The sequence below is a fragment of the Carcharodon carcharias genome, chromosome 1 (assembly GCF_017639515.1).
Source record: "Carcharodon carcharias isolate sCarCar2 chromosome 1, sCarCar2.pri, whole genome shotgun sequence".
Taxonomy (NCBI): domain Eukaryota; kingdom Metazoa; phylum Chordata; class Chondrichthyes; order Lamniformes; family Lamnidae; genus Carcharodon; species Carcharodon carcharias.
The window spans coordinates 666,779-687,070 of record NC_054467.1 but is presented as its reverse complement, the minus strand read 5'-3'; the positions used below and the strand labels follow the sequence as shown (position 1 = coordinate 687,070).

Genomic DNA, 20,292 nt, shown 5'->3' with positions numbered 1-20,292 from the left:
TAGATCTACAAATTACTACGATAATAACTCCTAAATTCCGTAATTAATCTGGCTCCCAGTTGCACCTCCATTAAGGCAACAGTAAATTTCAATAGACCCAGGCAAAGCACACAATACCCTGGACAGTGATATTCAAAATGAATTCTCTTAACTTCAGTTCCTGGAGACAGCAACTTAATGCACAGAGGCTGGTGGCTTTTCACACTTGCCTTAGATCTTAGAATGCCTTCTCCCTTTAACATAACCTTATCTCCTTTATACATGTTTCTCCCTTTTAATGCAAATTCCATTGTTCTCATATGTTTTTGCAATTTTACTTTTCTCATAAAATTAGTGCCATGGAAAGAGTTATTTTATCTGTAACCTTTGGGAAAAATAGACACTGTTTGGCTTAGCTTCTTATGACTAGGTGTAACATCTCATCATCTCTTTGAAATTCAAACTACTCTAGTTTATTTAAAAATGCCACATTCTTCACACCTCACATTCTGAAACTTCAGCCATGTTTATGTATTTAGCATTTCACACCTAGCTTCCCTTTTGAGAACTCAAAAGTTGCAGACCAGCAGTCTCCAATTCAGTTAAATCCCCCACACACATACATCCACAGAGAAACTAATCCAAACTGCATTATTAACCTACCTTTATAATAAATTGCAATAATATGACAATTATTATATTTTCATGACAATTTGTATCCTTTTTTAAATAAGGAGATCAAAACTATACACATTACTCTAGATGCAGTCTCACCAACGCTCTGCACAACTTTACCAAAGCATTCCTACTTCCTTTATATTCCATTCCCCTTGCAATAAACAACAATATTCAATTTGCCTTCCTAATCTCTTGCTGTATCTGAACAATAACTCTTTGTGATTCATGTACCAGGACACCTGGGTCCCTCTGTACCTCAGAGTTCTGCTATTTCTCTCCATTTAAATAATATACTGTCTTTCGATTCTTCCTGCCAAAGTGGACAAGTTCACATTTTCCCACATTATACTCCATCTGTAAGTTTTTGCCCACAATCTGATCAGCCATGATCTTATTGAATGGTGGAGCAGGCTTAAGAGGCCGAATGGCCTACTCCTGCTCCTAATTCGTATGTAGGTATGTTGGAAACTGTTTTCCTCTATCTACAGTGTCCCAACCTTTCAGCATTTTAAGCACATATCATGTCATCCTGTAATCCATGTTGTCCTAACAAAGGAAAAGCAAATTTTTCAAGTCTTTATGCATATTTATATTTCCTCAAACCAGACAGCATCTCAGTAAATCTGTGCTGTCCTGCCTGTAAAATCTCAGTGTACTTCCTATAGCATGGATACTGCATACAGTGGTCTTAGTAAGGCTTTTATATTCTACATATTTTGTGATGCACCCCAGAATTCCATTAACTTCTTTGACAGCCTTATTGTGAGGTGCTGCCTTCAATGTCATGTTCCCCAAATTCCCCTCACTTCCCTAGCCCTCAGCTTACTTCCCATTCACAATACAATCACTACTGATATTTCTGCCATGCATCACCTCACACTGGACGATATCCCTTTGCAGATTCCTTTTGTTTGTTAAAGAACTTTCTGTATCACCTCTGGTGATGTCATCTGTAAATTTCAACACTTCGTCTAGATTTATCTCCAAATCATTGATAAACACAGTGAGCAGGAGTGTCTCCAACACTGAATATTGAGGGAGACGACTACCCACTTCCAAGCATTCTGAGAAACTGCCCTGAATTCCTATTCTCTGATTACTACCTTTTTAAATCAATTTTTAACCAAGTTTCCTATCCTTGCCCCTAATTCTATATCCTCTAATCTTCAGAAATTTTCATGTGTGGTACCTTGTCAAAGGCTTTCATTTACACCAGATCCACTATCTCCCTATCCATTGTGTCCATTATCATGTCCAATAACTCAGAGGTTTATCTACCAGAATTATTCCTTGAACTCTGTGGTGACTGCTTCCAATTCCCCTCAATTTTCTCTGCTGCTGCATTGGTAGTTTCTCAACTTTAAAACTGGGAAGTAGGAGAGAGAGAGAGAAGCATTATTCTTTTGCATACATACGTCTGAATTTAGAGCAGAAGGTGGCCATTCGGCCCCTCGAGCCTGTTCTGCCATTCAATAAGATCATGGCTGATCTGATTGTGGCCTCAACTCCACATTCTCACCTCCCCCTGTGATAACCTTTCAACACCTTGCTTATCAAGAATCTACCTCTACCTTAAAATTGGTCAATGACCCTGCCTCTACCGCTCTCTTGGAAGAGAGTTTCAAAGATCCAAAGGTGCCGCACAGGAGGTTGCTCAGTAAGGTAAGAGCCCATGGTGTTAGAGGCAAGGTACTAGCTTGGATAGAAGATTATCTGTCTGGCAGGAGGCAGAGAGTAGGGATAAGGGGGTCCTTCTCAGGATGGCGGCCGGTGACTAGTGGAGTTCCGCAGGGATCAGTTTTGGGACCACAACTTTTCACTTTATACATTAATGATCTAGATGAAGGAACTGAGGGCATCCTGGCTAAGTTTGCAGAAGATACAAAGATAGATGGAGGGACAGGTAGTATTGAGGAGGTGGGGAGGCTGCAGAAGGATTTGGACAGGTTAGGAGCATGGGCAAAAAGTGGCAGATGGAATACAGTGTGCGGAAGTGTGAGGTCATGCACTTTGGTAGGAAGAATAGAGGCATAGACTATTTTCTAAATGGGGGGAGAATTCAGAAATCTGGAGTGCAAAGGGACTTGGGAATTCTAGTCCATGATTCTCTTAAGGTTAACTTGCAGGTTGAGTCGGTAGTTAAGAAGGCAAATGCAATGTTGGCATTTATTTTGAGAGGACTAGAATATAAAAGCAGGTATGTGCTGCTGAGGCTTTATAAGGCTCTGGTCAGACTACATTTAGAATATTGTGAGCAATTTTGGGCCCAGTATCTCAGGAAGGATGTTCTGGCCCTGGAGAGGGTCCAGAGGAGGTTCATGAGAACGATCCGAGGAATGAAAGGCTTAACGTATGAGGAACGTTTGAGGACTCTGGGTCTATACTCGATGGAGTTTAGAAGGATGAGGGGGGATCTGATTGAAATTTACAGAATACTGAAAGGCCTGGATAGAGTGGACGTGGGGAAGATGTTTCCATTAATAGGAGAGACTAGGACCTGAGGGCACAGCCTCAGAGTAAAGGGAAGACCTTTTAGAACAGAGATGAGGAGAAACTTCTTTAGCCAGAGAGTGGTGAATCTATGGAATTCATTGCCACAGAAGGCTGTGGAGGCCAGGTCATTGAGTGTATTTAGGAACGAGATAGATAGGTTCTTGATTGGTAAGGGATCAAAGGTTATGGGGAAGAGGTGGGAGAATGGAGTTGAGAAACTTATCAGCCATGATTGAATGGCAGAGCAGACTCGATGGGCCAAATGGCCTAATTTCTGCTCCTATGTCTTATGGTCCTATAACCATACACACATAAGCCTACTTTAAAATATCTCAATAATATTAGGAAAATGTGATAGTTTCTTGACAATAAGGAGACCAAAACTGACACTGTACTCTAGATGTGGTCTCAACAATGCCTTGTACAACTGTAGCAAAACATCCCCACTCTTGTATTCCGTTCCCCTTGCAATAAATTATAACCTTTCACTGTCTTCCTAATCACTTGCTGTATCTACTTACTAACTTTTCCTGACTCATGTATCAGGACACCCAGATTCCTCTATACCTCAGAGTTCTGTAATCTCTCTCCATTTAAATGATATATAGTATTTCTATTCTTCCTGCCAAAGTGGACAAGTTCACAATTTTGCACATTATACTCCATCTGTCAATTTTTTTGCCCACTTACTTAATCTAACTATATTCCTTTGCAGACTTTTGTTCTCTTCACAACACTGTTCCTACCTACCTTTATGTCATCAGCAACCATAGATTTGGTTCTTCATTCAAGTCATTGATATAAATTGTAAATAATTGAGGCCCCAGCAGTGATCCCTGTGGCGCTCTACTACCTTTCCATCCTTCACTTTTCCTCTTGCCATCTTTCCCTTGCTACAGTGATTTTTTTTATATAGCTTTTAAGATTATTGGAATATTTTGTATTTTTTTGTCCCACTGTGTAACTTCAGGAGCCATGCAATATATTTTCAGTGTTCCTCTATTTTGCAGAGTGGATTTTTGCCAAACATATTCAAAGTGCTTTCCTATCGGCCTGTGGAATTTAGGGCATTCTTTGCATACTACAATGCCCTAATGAACAAAGAAACAGGTAGGACAAAATAAATTATCGAACTCTTGTTTCATTGAGACCCCCATAAGGGATTCACAACCAATGACTATTTTTTGGTGTATGCTCACTGTTGTGTATCCAGCTGCTTATTGGCTAACATATTTTTCAGGTTGCAATGTTTACATTTAATTTTCAGCCTAGAAAATAGGTGCCTTCTGTAATCAGGTGGGTCAGAAGGCATAGCTGTTGAAAAACCCGCCAGATTTTCTCTCCATTAACTTAGTGCTGAAAGTTCCCAATGCCCATCCCCTCATCTGATTTTTTTGTCTTGATTTTTTTTCCCAAGAAGGCAGCTCACCACCACCTTCTCAAGTGCAATTAGGGATGGGCAATAAATGCAGGCCTAGCCAGTGATGCCCACATCCTGTAAATTAATAAAAAAAAATTATGAAAAACACCACGTACTTGTGCAGCATTAACATTGCATATTCAATTGTAATAAAATTAGTAATTTGTTTAAAGAAATTGAAATTCCAGAACATAATTGTCGCACTTATTTAAATTCAATAATTTAGAACTGTTACATAATTTTATCAGTAGACCTGGAAACTGGAGAAGCACCAGGGCTCATGGTTTCTCTCCCACCCATGGGCTCAACTCTATTTTCCTGTCTGCCACCCATAACCCTTGATTCCTTTGTCTATCAAAAAATCCATTTAACTCAACCTCAAATAAATTCAATGACCCAGCCTCCAATGTTTTTTTGGGGAAGAGAATTCCACAAATTAACGACAGTCTGTGCGAAAAAACTTTCTCCTCCTCTCTGCCTTAAAAGGCAGCCCTCTTATTTATAAACCGTGTCCCCTAGTTCTCATCTTCCCCAAACCCCACAAGAGGAAATTGATATCCACCCTATCAAGTCTGCCTGGATCTTTAAATGTTTCAGGAAGGCCACCTCCTGTTCTTCTAAACTCCAATGTGCAAAGCCCAATCTGTTGAACCTTTCTTCATAAGGTAAGCCTTTCATTCTAGGAATGAGTTGAATGAATCTTCTCCAAATTGCTAACTGCTGCAATAATATCCTTTTTCAAATAAGGAAACCAAAACTGAACACACTACTCCAGATGTGGTCTCACCAATGCCCTGTACAACTGCAGTAAAAGAAGAGGAAGGGACTGAATGTATGCTTGCTAAGTTTGCTGATGACACCAAGATAGGTAGGAAAGTATATTGTCAACAGGAGGTAAAGAGCACACAAAGGGATATTGATAGGTTAAGCGAATAAGCATAAATTTGGCAGATGGAGTTTCATGTGGGTAAATATGAACTTGTCCACTTTGGCAGGAAGAATGTATTTAAATGGAGGACTGCAGAATTCAGTGGTACAGCGGGGATCTGGGTGTTTTGGTTCATGAATCCCAAAAAGTTGTATGCAAAAATAGCAAATGATTAGCAAGATGAATGGAATGTTGGTGTTTATTGCAAGGAGAATGGAATATAAGTTACGGAAGTTTTACTGCAGCTGTTCTAGATTGTAAAGAGGCCCCAGCACTGATCCCTGTGGCACTCCACTGGTTATAGTTTGCTAACACGAAAAGACCCATTTATCCCTCCTCTCTGCTTCCTGTTAGCAAACCATTCCTTTATCCATGCGACCATGTTACACCCTGCACCATGAACTTTTATTTGTTTAGTAACCTTTGATTTTGCACTTTATTAAATGCCTTCTAGAAATCCAACTACACCACATCTACAGGTTCCTCTTTTACCACCTTGCTTGTTACTTCCACAAAGAATTCTAATAAAGTAGTTAAACATGATTGCTCTTTCTCAAAGCTATGTTGACTTTGCCTGATCCCATTATGATTTTCTAAGTATCCTGCTTTAATCTCTTTAATAATGGATTCTAGCAATTTCCCTATGAAAATAGGGAAATAGTTAGGCTAACTGACCTGTGATTTCCTACTTTCTGTCTCCCTTCTTTCTTGAATAAAGATGTTACATTAGCTGTTTTCGACTCCGTTGGGACCCTTTCAGGATCTAAGAAATTTTGGAAGATTATAATCAATGCCTCTACTATCTCTGCATCCATTTCTTTTAAGATGCTAGGATGCAGGCCATCAGGTCCTGGGGATGTCAGCCTTTAGGTCTAATAGATAGTCGCTTGGTAGTACAGAACTTGACTATTGCTGAAAAAGGAGAGATGCTATGGAAGCTTTTAGTTTTGCACTCGTCAGGACAGCTTCATAAGAATATCAAACCTCAAAGGGAACAACAATTTATACTGTATGAAAAGAGAGTGCTGATTTGGTAGAGGTGTTGGCATGGAGAATGCAGGAGGGAACAGTTAACTTCCAAGGTTTTGCTTAAATTCAGACCAGGCAGGTCAACTCTGGTTAAGAAATTGCTGTGGGGAATGAACCAGGGAATGCTTGTCCCCCAAGCTTGGTTTAGTTGAAAAAGGCACAATGTGTGGACATGTTCTTTCTGTTTGTAAAGGACAGGACCCTGTGTGTGAATATATGTAGCTTCTAGCACACACGCATGACCCACACTGAGAGCCCGAGTGATAATCTTAAATTCGATTGTTTAGCAAGTATTGTCCACATTTTGTCCACGGAATCACATCTAATGTTGGACACAATGTTCTGAATTTTGCAAGCACGAGCTGGTTGAGTATGGTCGGTACTTTGCTGGTTACGAACAGCCGAAGGGACGTGCTGTTTGATATGGTCCCCCAGTCATTTGGCTTGACGGCTGTATCCTTTTAGAGGGGAATACCATGCATATTGCTACTGCATTGTAGCAGCTTGAAATGGCTAGCTTCACCTGTTACTCAAATTTTTGAGGCCAAACTATTGTTCTATACAAGTTGCTTTTGTACGCTATGCCCTAATAAATAAAGCTTGAAGATACTGTATGCTTTATTAACCGCTCCTCCCAACCTGCCCTGCCACCTTCAATGATTTATGAATATAAACCCCCAGGGTCTTCTGCTCCTCCATCCCCTTTAGAGTTATGCCCTTTATTTCGTATTGTTTCTCCATGTTCTTCCAACCAAAATGAATCACTTCACATTTCTCCACATTGAACTTCATCTGCCACCAGTCTGCTCATTCCACCAACTTGCCTATGTCCTTTTGAAGTTGTGGACTATCTTCCTCACACTTCACAATGCTTCCAAGTTTTGTATGAAACTTTGAAATTCTGCCCTGTACACCAAGGTCCTAAGTCATTAATACATATCATGAAAAGCAAGGGTCCCAACGTTGACCCCTGGGGAACTACAAACCTTCCTCCAGTCTGAAAAACATCCAATAACCACTACTCTTTGCTTCCTGTCATTCAGTCAATTCTGCAACCATGTTGCTATTGTCCCTTTTATTACGTGAGCTGTAACTTTGCTCACAAGTGGGTTGTGAGGCACTGTATGAAACGCCTTTTGGAATTCCACATACACCACATCGACTGCATTGGCCACATCTACCCTCTCTACCTCTTCAAAAACTCCAGCAAGTTAGTTAAACACCATTTCCCCTTAACAAATCCATGCTGGCTTTCTTTAATTAACCTGCGATGTGATTATTCATGTGATTATTAACTTTGTCCTGAATTATTGCTTCTAGGAGTTTCCCCACTTCCAAAGTTAAACTGACTAACCTGTAGTTGATGGGCTTTGCACCTTTTTTTTGAACAAGGATTTAACATTTGCAGTTCTTAATTCCTCTGGCACCTGAGTTAAAGGATCTCTGAAGAATTATGGCCAGTGCCTCTGCCATTTCTACTCTCATTTCCCTCGGTATCCTTGCATGCATCTCATCCAGTCATGGTGCCTTATCCACTTTAAGTACAGACAGCCTATCCAATACCTCTTCTTTATCAATTTCAAACCCTTCTAGTGTCTGAATTACCTCCCCTTTCACTGTGGCCAGGTTGGCAACTTCTTCCTTGGTAAGGACCAATGCAAAGTATTCAGTAATACCTCAGCTATGCCCTTTGCCTCCTTGCATAAATCCCCTTTTTGGTCCCTAATTAGCCCAACTCCTCCTTTTACTATTTATGTGTCTATAGAAGACTTTGGGGTCCCCTTTTAAGTTGACTGCCAGTCTCTCTTCATACTTTGTGTTTCCTTCTCTTGTTTGCTTTTTCACTTGCCCCATGAACCTTCTGTAATTAGGCTCATTCCCAATTGTATTTTGTACCTGACATTTGTCATACACAGATGACTTCTTCATCTTAATTTCTATTTCTTTTGTCATCCAGGGAGCTCTGGCTTTGTTTGCCTAATGTTTCCCTTTTGAGGAAATATACCTTGACTGTGTCTGAAATACCTATTCTTTGAAGGTATTTTCAGCTTCTGCTTTTCCTCTCGACCTTTGATTCCAATTTATTAGGCCCATTGAAGCTGGCTTTCCTCCGGCTGATTATTTTTACTCTGGACTGTTCTTTGTTCTTTTCCTAAACCTTGTGATACAATGATCACTGCCTCCTAAATGTACTTCTACTGACACGTGGTCTACTTGGCCCACCTCATTTCCAAGAACCAGGTCTAGCAGTGCCTCCTTCCTCAGTGGACTGGAAACATACTGCTGGAGAAACTTTTCCTCAGCAAACTATAGGAATTCTTGCCTCTCACTGCCATTTACACTACTACTATCCCAGTCTATATTTGGATAATTAGAGTCCCATTATGACTACCCTATAATTTTTGCATCTCTCTGTACTTTCCTTGAAAATTTGTTCTTCCAGTTCTTTCCCACTAATTGGTGGCCTATAGACTACACCGGGCAATGTAATTGTACTTTTGTTGTTCCTTAGGTTGAGCCAAATAGATTCTGTCCTTGACCCCTCTGAGACACCCTCTTTCTTCAACAATGTAATGCTCACCTTAATCAGTGCTACCACCCTGCCTTTCCTTCCTGTTATCTTTGCAGAACACCTTGTATCCAGGCATATTTAACACCCAGTCCTGGCCTTCTTTGAGCTGGGTCTTGGTTATAGCCACCACATGGTATTTCCACATGGTAATCTGTGTTTGTAACTCACCAGGTCTTATTTACCATGCTCTGTACATTCATATACATGCCCTGATTTGGGCGCTAATACTTTTTACATTACTCTGACCTCACCTATTAACTTACTATTCTTTATTCTAGTGCTATATATCTTTCCCAGTATTCTGTGCATTTAGGTATTCCTTTCTGATATTATTTCTTGGTTCCCACACCCCTGCCAAGTTAGTTTAAATCCTCCCATTGATTTGAATGGATGTGAAATGAATGTGGCCATGGATATGAAATTGGCTGAGTAACAGAAAGTAAAAGAATAGTGGTGAGCAGTTGTTTTTCGGACTGGACGAAGGTTTGTAGTGGAGTTCCCCAAGGATTACTATTAGGATCCGTGCTCTTCCTGATCTTTATTAATGACCTAGATTTTTGATCAGGGCACAATTTCATATTTTGCTGATGTTACAAAACTTGAAATATTGTGAACCATGAGGAACATAGGAAATAGGAGCAGGAATAGGCCACTTCCCTTGCCGCCTGCTCCACCATTCAAACAGATCATGGCTGATCATCTATCACTCACACCATTTTCCCCTCGATCCCCATATCCCTTGGTGTCGCTAGTATCCAGAAATCTATTGATCTCTCTTGAACATGCTCAATGATTGAGCTTCTGCAGTCCTCTGGGATAGAGAATTCCAAAGATTCACCACCCTCTGAGTGAAGTATTTCCTCCTCATCCCAGTCTTAGGTGGCCTGCCCTTTATTCGGAGATTGTGTTCCCTAGTTCTAGGCTTATCAGCTTTGGGGAAACATCCTATACACATCGACCCTGTCATGCCTTTCAGAATTTTGTAAGTTTCAATGAGATCACCACTCATTCTTCAAAACTTTAGAGAATATAGGCCCAGTTTCCTCAATCTCCCCTCATAAGACAGTCCCGCCATCCCAGGGATTAGTCTGGTGAACCCCTGTTGCACTCCCTCAATGGCAAATACATCCTTAGGTAAGGAGACAGATCTGTACACAATACTCCATGTGAGATCTCACCAAGGCTCTATACAATTGCAGCAAGACATCTTTACTCCTGAACTCAAATCCCCTTGTGATGAAGGCCAACATACTATCTGCCTTCCTAATTGTTTGTTGTGCCTGCATGCTAGCTTTGTGACTCATGATCATCGACATCCAGGTTCCTTTGGACATCAACACTTCCCAACCACTCACCATTTAAGAAGTACCTGCCTTTCTGTTTTTTTTTTCTCTACAAAAGTGATTAACTTCACACTTATTCACATTATATTCCATCAACCATGTACTTGCCCATTCCAAATCCCCTCGAAGCCTCCTTGCATTCTCCTCACATCTCACATTCCCACCTAATTTTGTGTCTTCAGCAAATTTGGAAATACTACGTTTGGTCCTTGCATTCTGTTCATTTATATAGATTGTGAATAGCTGTGGCCCAAGCACTGATCTTTGAAGTACCTCACTATTAACAGCCTGTTATGGCACAGCAGTTGGTAAATGCTGAGCTGCTCAAATCCCAGAGGGAAACTTGAAACAGCTGTCACAACTGTTTTTCAATTTGTATCTTTATTTCGAGATGCGTGCCTTGAATTCAGTAGTAATAAGTCACTGGGTCTTAGAGGTTTTTTTTACAAAACTAAATTAAACATGTATTAATGAAAGAAATGATTTTAAGCACATACATAGGTCTACAAATTACTACTATGATAACTCCTAGCTCCCCTAATTAATCTGACTCCCAGTTACACCTTTGTTAAGGCAACAGTAAAACAAGATAGATTTCAACAGGCAAAGCACACAATACCCTGGGCAGTGATATTCAAAGTGAATTCTCTTAACTTCAATTCCTGGAGACAGCAGTTTGGCACATAGAGGCTGGAGGTTCTTCACACTTGTTAGATCTTGGAATCCCTCCCTTCCTTACACGACCTCATCTCCCTTTTATCCATGTTTCTCCCTTTTTAATGTAAATTCCATTGTCCCAATATGTCTTTACAACTTTACTTCTTTTCATAATACGACTACCATGAAAGATTTATATTATCAGTAATCTTTGGGAAAAATAAGCACACAGTTTGGCCTAGCTTCTGTTGGCTAGGTGGAACACCTTACCATCTCTTTGAAATTCATGAATCTGATTTATCTAAAAATGCAAATGTTCTTCACACCTTACATTCTAAAACTTCAGCCATGTTTATGTATTTAGCATTTCCCTTATGACACATCAAAGCACCCAGACCAGCTGTCTGTAATTCAATTAAAACAAAACACACACACACACACACACACACACACACACACACACACACACACACACACACACACACACAAACTAATCCAAACCCCACTACTAACCTACCTTTACAATAAATTACAATAATACTGTGAAAAGTATTATATTTTCATAACACAGCGACTATCCTGAGAATGACCTGTTTATTCCTACACTGTTTTCTGTCAAATAACCAATTTTGAATCCATAGTGGTATATTTTCTCTCTGCCCAAACTCATGTGCTGTAATTTTGTTTACTAACCTGTGTGGGATCTTATTGAAAGTCTTCTGAAAATCCAAATAAACTACACCCACTGGTTCTCCTTTATCTATGCTACAAGTAACATCCTCAAAAAAACTCCCAACAGGTTTGTCAAACATGATTTCCCATTCATAAGTCCATGTTGACTCTACCCAATCATATGATTGTTTTTCAAGTGTCTAGTTATCACATCCTTTCTCATAAATTCTAACATTTTCCCTTCTAATTATGTCAAAACTAATAGATCTGTAGTTCTCAGTTTTCTTTCTCACTCCCTCCTTAAATAGTGGAGTTACATTTTGCTGCTTTCCAGTCTGAGGAACCTTTCCGAAATCCATAGAATTTTGAAAGATAACCACCAATGCATCCACTATATCCATAGCCACCTCCTTCAACACTCTGGGATGCAGCTTATTTGGCCCTGGGGATTTATCAACCTTCAATTAATTTTTGAGTGCTATCTCTTTATTAATACTAATTTCTTTCAGTTCCACATTTCCACAAGTCCTGTCATTTCTGGGAGATTTTCTGTATCTTCCTCCGTGAATACAGACACAAAGTAATTGTTTAGTTTCTCCGCCATTTCCCTATTTTCCATTATAAATTCTCCTGTGTCTGCCTGTAATGGACCCACATTTGTCCTTGCTAATCTTTTCCTTTTCACGTACCCAAAGAAGCTTTTACAGTTTGCCTTTGTTACTCGCCAGCTTGCACTCATTTCTCTGTTCCCTTTCTTCATCAGTTTCTTGGTCATCCTTTGCTAGATTCTGAATTGCTCCTTACCATTTTCCTGGCAACCTTATAAGTCACTTCCTTTGATCTGATGCCATCTTTAACTTATTTTGGTTGATTCACCTTTTTTAGTGTCTTAGAGAAATGTATATTTGCTGTAGACCATGTAATACTACTTCAAATACTAGCCATTGCTTGTCTACCATCAAATGTATTTTAATGTATTTTCCCCATCTTCCATAACCAACTTGCCCCTCATACCTTCATAATTTCCTTTGTTCAGATTTAGAACCCTAGTTTCAGAATGAACTATTCTATGGGGAGGTTAGTGTAGAACTTTAAAAGGATATACACAGTTTGGTGGAATTTAGTGCACAAATGACAGATGAAATTTAACGTAGAGAAGTGTGAAGTGATTAAATTTGGCAGGAAGAATGTGGAGTGACAACATTAAGGGTGCAATTCTAAAGGGGGTGCAGGACCTGGGCGTATACTTGCATAAATCATTGAAGGTGACAGGACAACTTGAGAGCGCAGTTAATAAAGCATACAGCATCCTGGACTTAGGACCATAGAGTTCAAAAGTGAGGAACTTATGTTAACCTTGTATAAGACACTGTTTCAGTCTCAACTTGAGTATTGCATCCAGTTCTGAGCACCACACTTTCAGAAAGATGTGGCAACATTAGAGAGGATGCAGAAAGGATTCACAAGAATGGTTCTAGGACTGAGGAACTTCAGTTACGTTGAAAGATTGGAAAAGTTGGGACTGTTCTTTTTGGAGAAGAGAAGGTTGAGAGGAGATTTGGTAGCGGTGTTCAAAAATGAGGGTAGATAGTGAAAAACTGTCCCCCTTGGTGGAAGGATAGAGAACCAGAGAGCATAGATTTAAGGCAATTGGTAAAAGAAGCAATGGTGACACAAAAACTTTCCTCACGCAGCGAGTGGTTAGAATCTTGTATAGACTGCCTGAGCTGTGGTGGAGATGGGGTCAGTTGAGAGTTTCAAAAGGAAATTGGATCATTTTCTGAAAAGCAAAAGATTTCAGGGCCACGGGGAAAAGACAGGAGTGGCACTAGATGAATTGCTCCTGCAGAGGGCAGAGTGCGCACAATAGGCTGAATGGAATCATTCTTTGCTGTAACCATTCTCCGATTCTGTATTCTTCCTAAGGTGCCCAGAACTGCTCTCATTACTCCAGGTGTGGTTTTGTATAGCTGTAACATATAACTTATTCCCCTTGTACTGTGTACTGTCTGGTTTACTTACCTAAGGAAAGATCGACTTGCCTTAGAGGGAGTGCAACAAAGATTGACTAGACTGATTTCTGGGATGAAAGGATTGTTTTGTCAGAGGAGATTGGGTAGACTTGGCCTCTATTCCCTATAATTTAGAAAAATGAGAGGTATTCTCATTAAAACATATAACATTCTTAAGGGACTTGACAGGGTAGATGCTGGGAGAATGTTTCTCTTGACTGGGGAGTTTGGAACTAGGGGCCACAGTCTTTGAATTAGGGGTTGGCCAATTAGGAATGATGAGAAATTTCTTCACTCGAAGGGTTGTGAACCTTTGGCATTCTCTACCGCAAGCAATATGAATACTCAATTGTTGAGTGTATTGGAATTGGAGATCAACAGATTATAGATACTAAGGGAAAGGGGGACAGTGCAAGAAGCTGGAGTTGTGTTAGATCGGCCATGATCTTATTGAATACTGGAGCAGGCTCAAAGGGCCAAATGACCTATACTGCTTTTGTTACGTACTCTATTCCTCTAGATATAAAAGCCAAAATTCCCCCTTTTGTATCTGCATATGACATTTTAATGATCTATATACATGGATACTGCGCCCCCTGTCCCCCACCAAACCCCCCGGACAAAATTTTTGCACCACCACTTTTTCTAGCTTTTCCCATTTTAAAAAGGTACACTGTTCTATTCCTTTTAGGTCCAAAGTGTGGATGACCTCACTTTTGCTTACATTGAAACCCATTCGGCACAGTTTTGTCCACTCCCCTAATCTATCAATGTCTCTTAATTTTATGCTTTCATCTAGATTGCATACAATGCCACCTATCTTTGTGTCATCAGCAAACTTGGATATTTGGTTTCCGATATCATCAACTAAGTTAATAAATTTGGTGAATGGTTGAGGCTCCAACATAGATTCTTGCTACATCACATCCTGCCAATTAGAGACCCTGCCTATTGCCCCTACTCTATCATTTGCCTCTTGTCCCTGTCACCTAAACAGTTTCTTAACCAGAAATTAGAACCAGCGCGCACATAACAGGCTGAATGGACTCATTCTATGCTGTAACCATTCTCCGATTCTGTATTCTTCCAAAGGTGCCTAGAACTGCTCTCATTACTCCAGGTGTGGTTTTGTATAGCTGTAACATATAACTTATACCCCTTGTACTGTGTACTGTCTGGTTTACTTACCTAAGGAAGGATCTACTTGCCTTAGAGGGAGTGCAACAAAGATTGATTAGACTGATTTCTGGGATGAAAGGATTGTTTTGTCAGGGGAGATTGAGTAGACTTAACCTCTATTCCCTATAATTTAGAAAAATGAGAGGTATTCTCATTAAAACATATAACATTCTTAAGAGACTTAAAAAAACCATAATTTGCCTTGAATTCCATGAGCTTCAACTAACAGTCTCTTATGAGAGACTTTATCAAATGCCCTTTTAAAGTCCATAAAAATAACATACATGGACAGTTTCTTTCCACTACTTTAGCCACCTCTTCAAAAAATTCAATCTGGCTCATCAGACATACCTATTCATTAGAAATCCTTGCTGCTACTCTGATCAGATGAAGGTCTCTGATCCTAATTCAGCATTAGTTTTGTTGGGATGTCTGGCATGCTGATCTCTTCCTCAGCTGTAAATAGTGACTCAAAATAATTATTCAGCATGTTTGCCATTTCCTTGTAATATCCCTTATCAGTTTTCAAGGGGCCCAATTTGTTCCTGGCCACCTTTTCTTTCTACAATAATTGTAAAAAAAATGTCTCTGCTGATTTTTATATCTCTTGAAATTTCCTTTTCATGCTCCCTTGTTTTGTCATCCTGCTATTTTTTGTATCTCGTCTATTTGCCAGGATCAGTGCACATTTTTGTATGCTCTTTTGGTTTTATGTTGTGTCTTACCTCTTTAGTCATTTATAGCTGAAGAAAAAGACCCATTTATGCCAATTCTCTGCTTTATGTTAGCTAGCCAATCTTCTATCCATGCCGATATCTTAGCCACTACACCATGAGCCTTTATTTTTCACAATAATCTTTGATGAGGTACCTTATGGAAATCTAAGTACAGTACATCCACTGGTTCCCCTTTATTCACAACATGTGACTCCTTCAAAGGACCCCAATAAATTGGTCAAACTTGTTTCCCATTTTCCGGAATGATGTTGACTCTGTCTGATTGCCTTGAATTTTTCTAAGTGACATGCTATTATAAATTTGATAATAGCTTCTAACATTTTCCCTATGACAGATGTAAGGCTAACTGGCCTATAGTTCCTGCTTTCTGTTTCCCTCCCTTTTTGAATAAAGGAGTTATATTTGCTATTTTCCAGCCTAATGGAATCTTGCCTGAATCTAGGGAATTTTGGAAAATTAAAACTTGTGCATCAACTGCCTCACTAGCCACTTCTTTCAAGACTGGAGGGTGAGTCGATCCGGATCTGAGGATTTGGCAGCCCGCAGTCCTAACAATTTTCTCAATACCACTTCCCTGGTGACTGTAATTTTCCCAAGTTCCTCCCTCCCTTCCATTTCCTGATTTACAGCTAGTTCCAGAATGTTACTTGTGTCCTCCATAGTGAAGACCGAAGCAAAATACATCATCTTCGTACTTTCCATTATCAGTTCCCCAGACAGAATTTCTATAGGACCAACACTCATTTTAACTATTTTCTTATTTAAATACCTATAGAAACTCTTACTATCCATCTTTATATTACTGGCTAGCTTTCTCTTATATTCTAATGCTTTCCCTTCTTATTAATCATTTTGTCATTCTTTGCTGTTCTTTATGTTCTTTCCAATATCCTGACCTGCCACCTGTCTTTGTGTAATTATATGCTTTTTCTTTAATTTTGATATTGTCTTTATAACTTTTTTAGTTATAAATGGTGGGTTCTCCCCTTGGAACTTTTCTTTCCCATTGGAATGTATAAATTCTGTAATATCCCTTTAAGTGTCTGCCACTGAACTTCTATTAACATATCCCTTAACCTAATTTGCCAGTTCACTTTAGCTAGCTCTGCATTCTTGCCCTCATAATTGCCCTTAAGTTTAAAATACTAGTCTCGGGCGCATTAGTTTCCCCCTCAAAATGAAGGTGGCTCGCTACCACCTTCTCGATGGAAAACTTTGGATGGGCAATAAATGCTGGCCTAGCCAGTGACACCCGCATAATCGTGAAAGAATTTTTACAAAGCTATTTACTTAAGAGTTACTACCAGGGGGCATATTTACAACTCTCTTGAAGTCTTAAGTCAATTTCTGTTTATTAATTTTACCTATAAAGTCTCTGCAGCCTTCTTGAATATTGGGGAGTTGAAGGCTATGAGTAGCTGGCACGAAAGAGGATTTGAGGCCTGGGGCAGATCAGCCATGATCTTATCAAATGGTGGGGCAGGCTTGAGGGGCCGAATGGCCGCCTCCTGCTCTTATTTCTTATGTTCTTAATTTTGTTACATCCTCTCATAATTTAAATGATTATATCCTTAACCACTAAGGCCCCTCTGCCATTTTCCCTACTCTTCCTATGGACTTTATGAGCTTGTATATTTAGTTCCCAGTCCTGATAGTCTTGCAACCTCAGAATGGCTGCCATCTCATACCTTCAATTTGACTTCATGATTATAACCAGGAAGTGGATTGTTTTGGAGCAAACTATTGAAATGTCTAATTCCTTTTAATGGGTGGAAAGGGAATGTTTTAACTTTTCTCTTTATGTTTCCACCTGACCCTCTCAAATTTGTCTAGGTAATCTCAGCAAAGCAGATAGAGAACTTATTATTGTGGCCACGAGTGCTAATAATCACTGTCCCTACTGTGTCATTGCACATAGTGCCCTGCATCGGATATATTCCAAAAATCCAATTCTAGCAGATCAGGTGAGTAATAATGCAATACCCTGTCTGCACAAAGGCAGAGTTTGTAATTATCTGTAATTTGGCTGCTTGGTGATTTCACTTCCATTCTACCTGTTCTATTTAGGTGGCTGTGAACAGGCAATTGGCTGACCTGGATGATCGGCAACGTGCCATGTTGGATTTTGCTCTTGCTGTGAGCAATGCAGAAAACATCAATGAGGATCATCTAAAAAAACTGGAAATGCATGGATTTGATCGTGAGGATGCCTGGGATATTGCCACAATAACAGCGTTCTTTTCAATGTCCAACCGTCTGGCTCACCTCATCAATTTGCGTCCGAATGAAGAGTTTTATACGTTGGGAAGATTGGCCAGGGAGAAGGATAAGAATGAGGGTTAAGAAACTCTGATGTCCAAGTTCTGTTACAGATTCAGCCTGCTGTTTATTTGGAAAGTAGCATATGTTATTTAAGTTTGATGTGATGGCTCTGGAACCCAGAGCTGCTAGGTTGTGAAATGCAAAATGAAACTAGAATCAAAAATAAGAGAATTTCCATACAAAGTTGAAACCAAGTAGAATTCTAACTACTGTATTTAAAATTAGGAAGTAAGAAAACAATTGTAATTGAGCATTTATCCAAAAAATACCAAAAGAAGCAACTGTTATGTAATGGGATTGTACACTCAATGATTTTGTACCATTTTATATACAAGTAAACAGGTATGAACATTTTGAGTTCTGTCGAAGGGTCATGAGGACTCGAAACATCAACTCTTTTCTTCTCCGCTGTTGCTGCCAGACCTGCTGAGTTTTTCCAGGTAATTCTGTTTTTGTTTTAGGAATGAACATTATATGGACATACCTGGCACCCTTTGCAGTCCCAGAACTCAATTACTGGTATGATGGAACTGTATTGAACTAGTTCTGCTGTTGAAAATAAATCAACAATTTACTGTTTTTGTTACTAATCGATTTATGCACATGAAATTATTGTGCATTTTGAACCTGGTTGAGTTTCAGTTTAAAATTGACTCTTAAATTTTAAATTTGACTCTTAACTGCCCTCTAAGATGGGCTAGCAAGCCATTTAGTTCAAGGGCAATTAGGGATGGGCAAGAAATTCTGGCACTGCCAGCGACACCCACGTTCCATGAAAGAATAAAAAAAAGAACATCTTGGGGATTTTCAAGAAATTGTGAAAGACATCATATGATTTTAATTCTATTTAACAGAATGTTAGTACAAAAAATTTCATCTTATTACTTAGCTAACTGAAGAGAAAGGCAGTTTTGTTTAAAGAACAGTTTTCAATAATTCCCTAGAATGGTACTGAAAATGAGGAAATTATAGTTCTAGGCACCTCCATGATAGGGAGTGGATTAGAGCCATGGAACTAGTGCAGTAAAAGTTCACTAGAATGGTGTCACAAGCAAGAGGTTATAGTTACGAGGAAAGGCTTGAAAGATTCGAACTTTTTTCACAAACACTCATGGCATGAACTAATAGATGTTCAAAATTATGAAGAATTTTGAGAGGGTAAATAGTGTTTTCAGTGTTTAGCAAATCAATAACAAGTGGTAGAGGCAGGGCTATCATGAAAGAGCAAACAGGGACGTTAAGACATTTTTCAAAGGGTAAGAATGCTTTCGATATCGAGGTAGAGACTGTAACATAATTTAAATGGAAATCAAAAAGGGAATTAAAAAGAACATAGAAGCAAGTGGAAAGGACAGGAAAATTGGATTAGAGTACATAACAGTCCCAGTTATCAATGGAAGCTATTAGCCTGAATGAATTGTTTCTGTAGCACAGTTTTGATAAGTTTCATTTAAATTTGCAGGAAATGAATTTGAATGGAATCCTAAAGAACATGTGAAATTGCAAGAATAACTGCAGGTTGAACACCAATTTAATTTTCATTTAAAATTAAAATTTCTTTCAAAGTTGAATCTATTTAATTCTAACTACTTACCTAACGTGTGGAATGAATGAAATGCATGATCCATGGGACAAAACCAAACTCTCACAAGTTGACCATAACTTGCTCAAATCATATTCCACAATTTTTTTATCTTGTATCCTTGATGGGCTAACAAGGGAAGAAAATACCTTTGGTTAATTCAACAACTTTCATTTATATAGCACTTTCAACGAAGAAAAACATTGAGGTGCTTGTCCTGTTTTTGAGTTTGTGCGCTGGATATTTCCTTTGTTTCAATATCAGCAATTTAAACATATGTAAGTCTCACAATCTGGTATGGACCCTCCTTGGATCAACATCTAAACAATAATATAACAGAGAAGCCTCACTCTGTACATCTGGCTACTAGAATACATGTGAAAAAAAAATAGTCTTCTTGTTGGCATAATGTAGATTAAGAAGTGACATGATAGAAGTGTTTAAAATTGAATTCAGTTTCTCTTTATTATCCATATGGAAATTCATTTGGGTAACATTGCTTGTTCATTTTTTAAAAATTACATATAAATGAATAATAATGAAAGAAAATTACCCTATCACAGAGATCAAACTTTAATTAAATATGTATTAACTATTCCAATGCATTAAAATAATAAAACAGTGAATCCCAGACTTAATGCATATCCTCATCCATACATCAAGCTCCTGTTATAAATTCTTGTAGAGAA

General features: G+C 39.1%; 1 protein-coding gene across 1 annotated transcript in view; it reads left to right on the top strand.

Annotated features, from left to right (window-relative positions):
• Positions 1-19,592, top strand: part of si:ch211-175m2.5 (uncharacterized protein LOC568697 homolog) — a 35,265-nt gene extending 15,673 nt beyond the window's left edge. Inside the window, exons 3-5 of the mRNA XM_041201176.1 lie at positions 4,161-4,260; positions 17,533-17,663; positions 17,767-19,592. Coding sequence (XP_041057110.1) covers positions 4,161-4,260; positions 17,533-17,663; positions 17,767-18,042 — 507 coding nt within the window. The 3' untranslated portion in view covers positions 18,043-19,592. The remainder of the gene's footprint in view (positions 1-4,160; positions 4,261-17,532; positions 17,664-17,766) is intronic.
• The last annotated feature ends 700 nt before the right edge of the window (positions 19,593-20,292 follow it).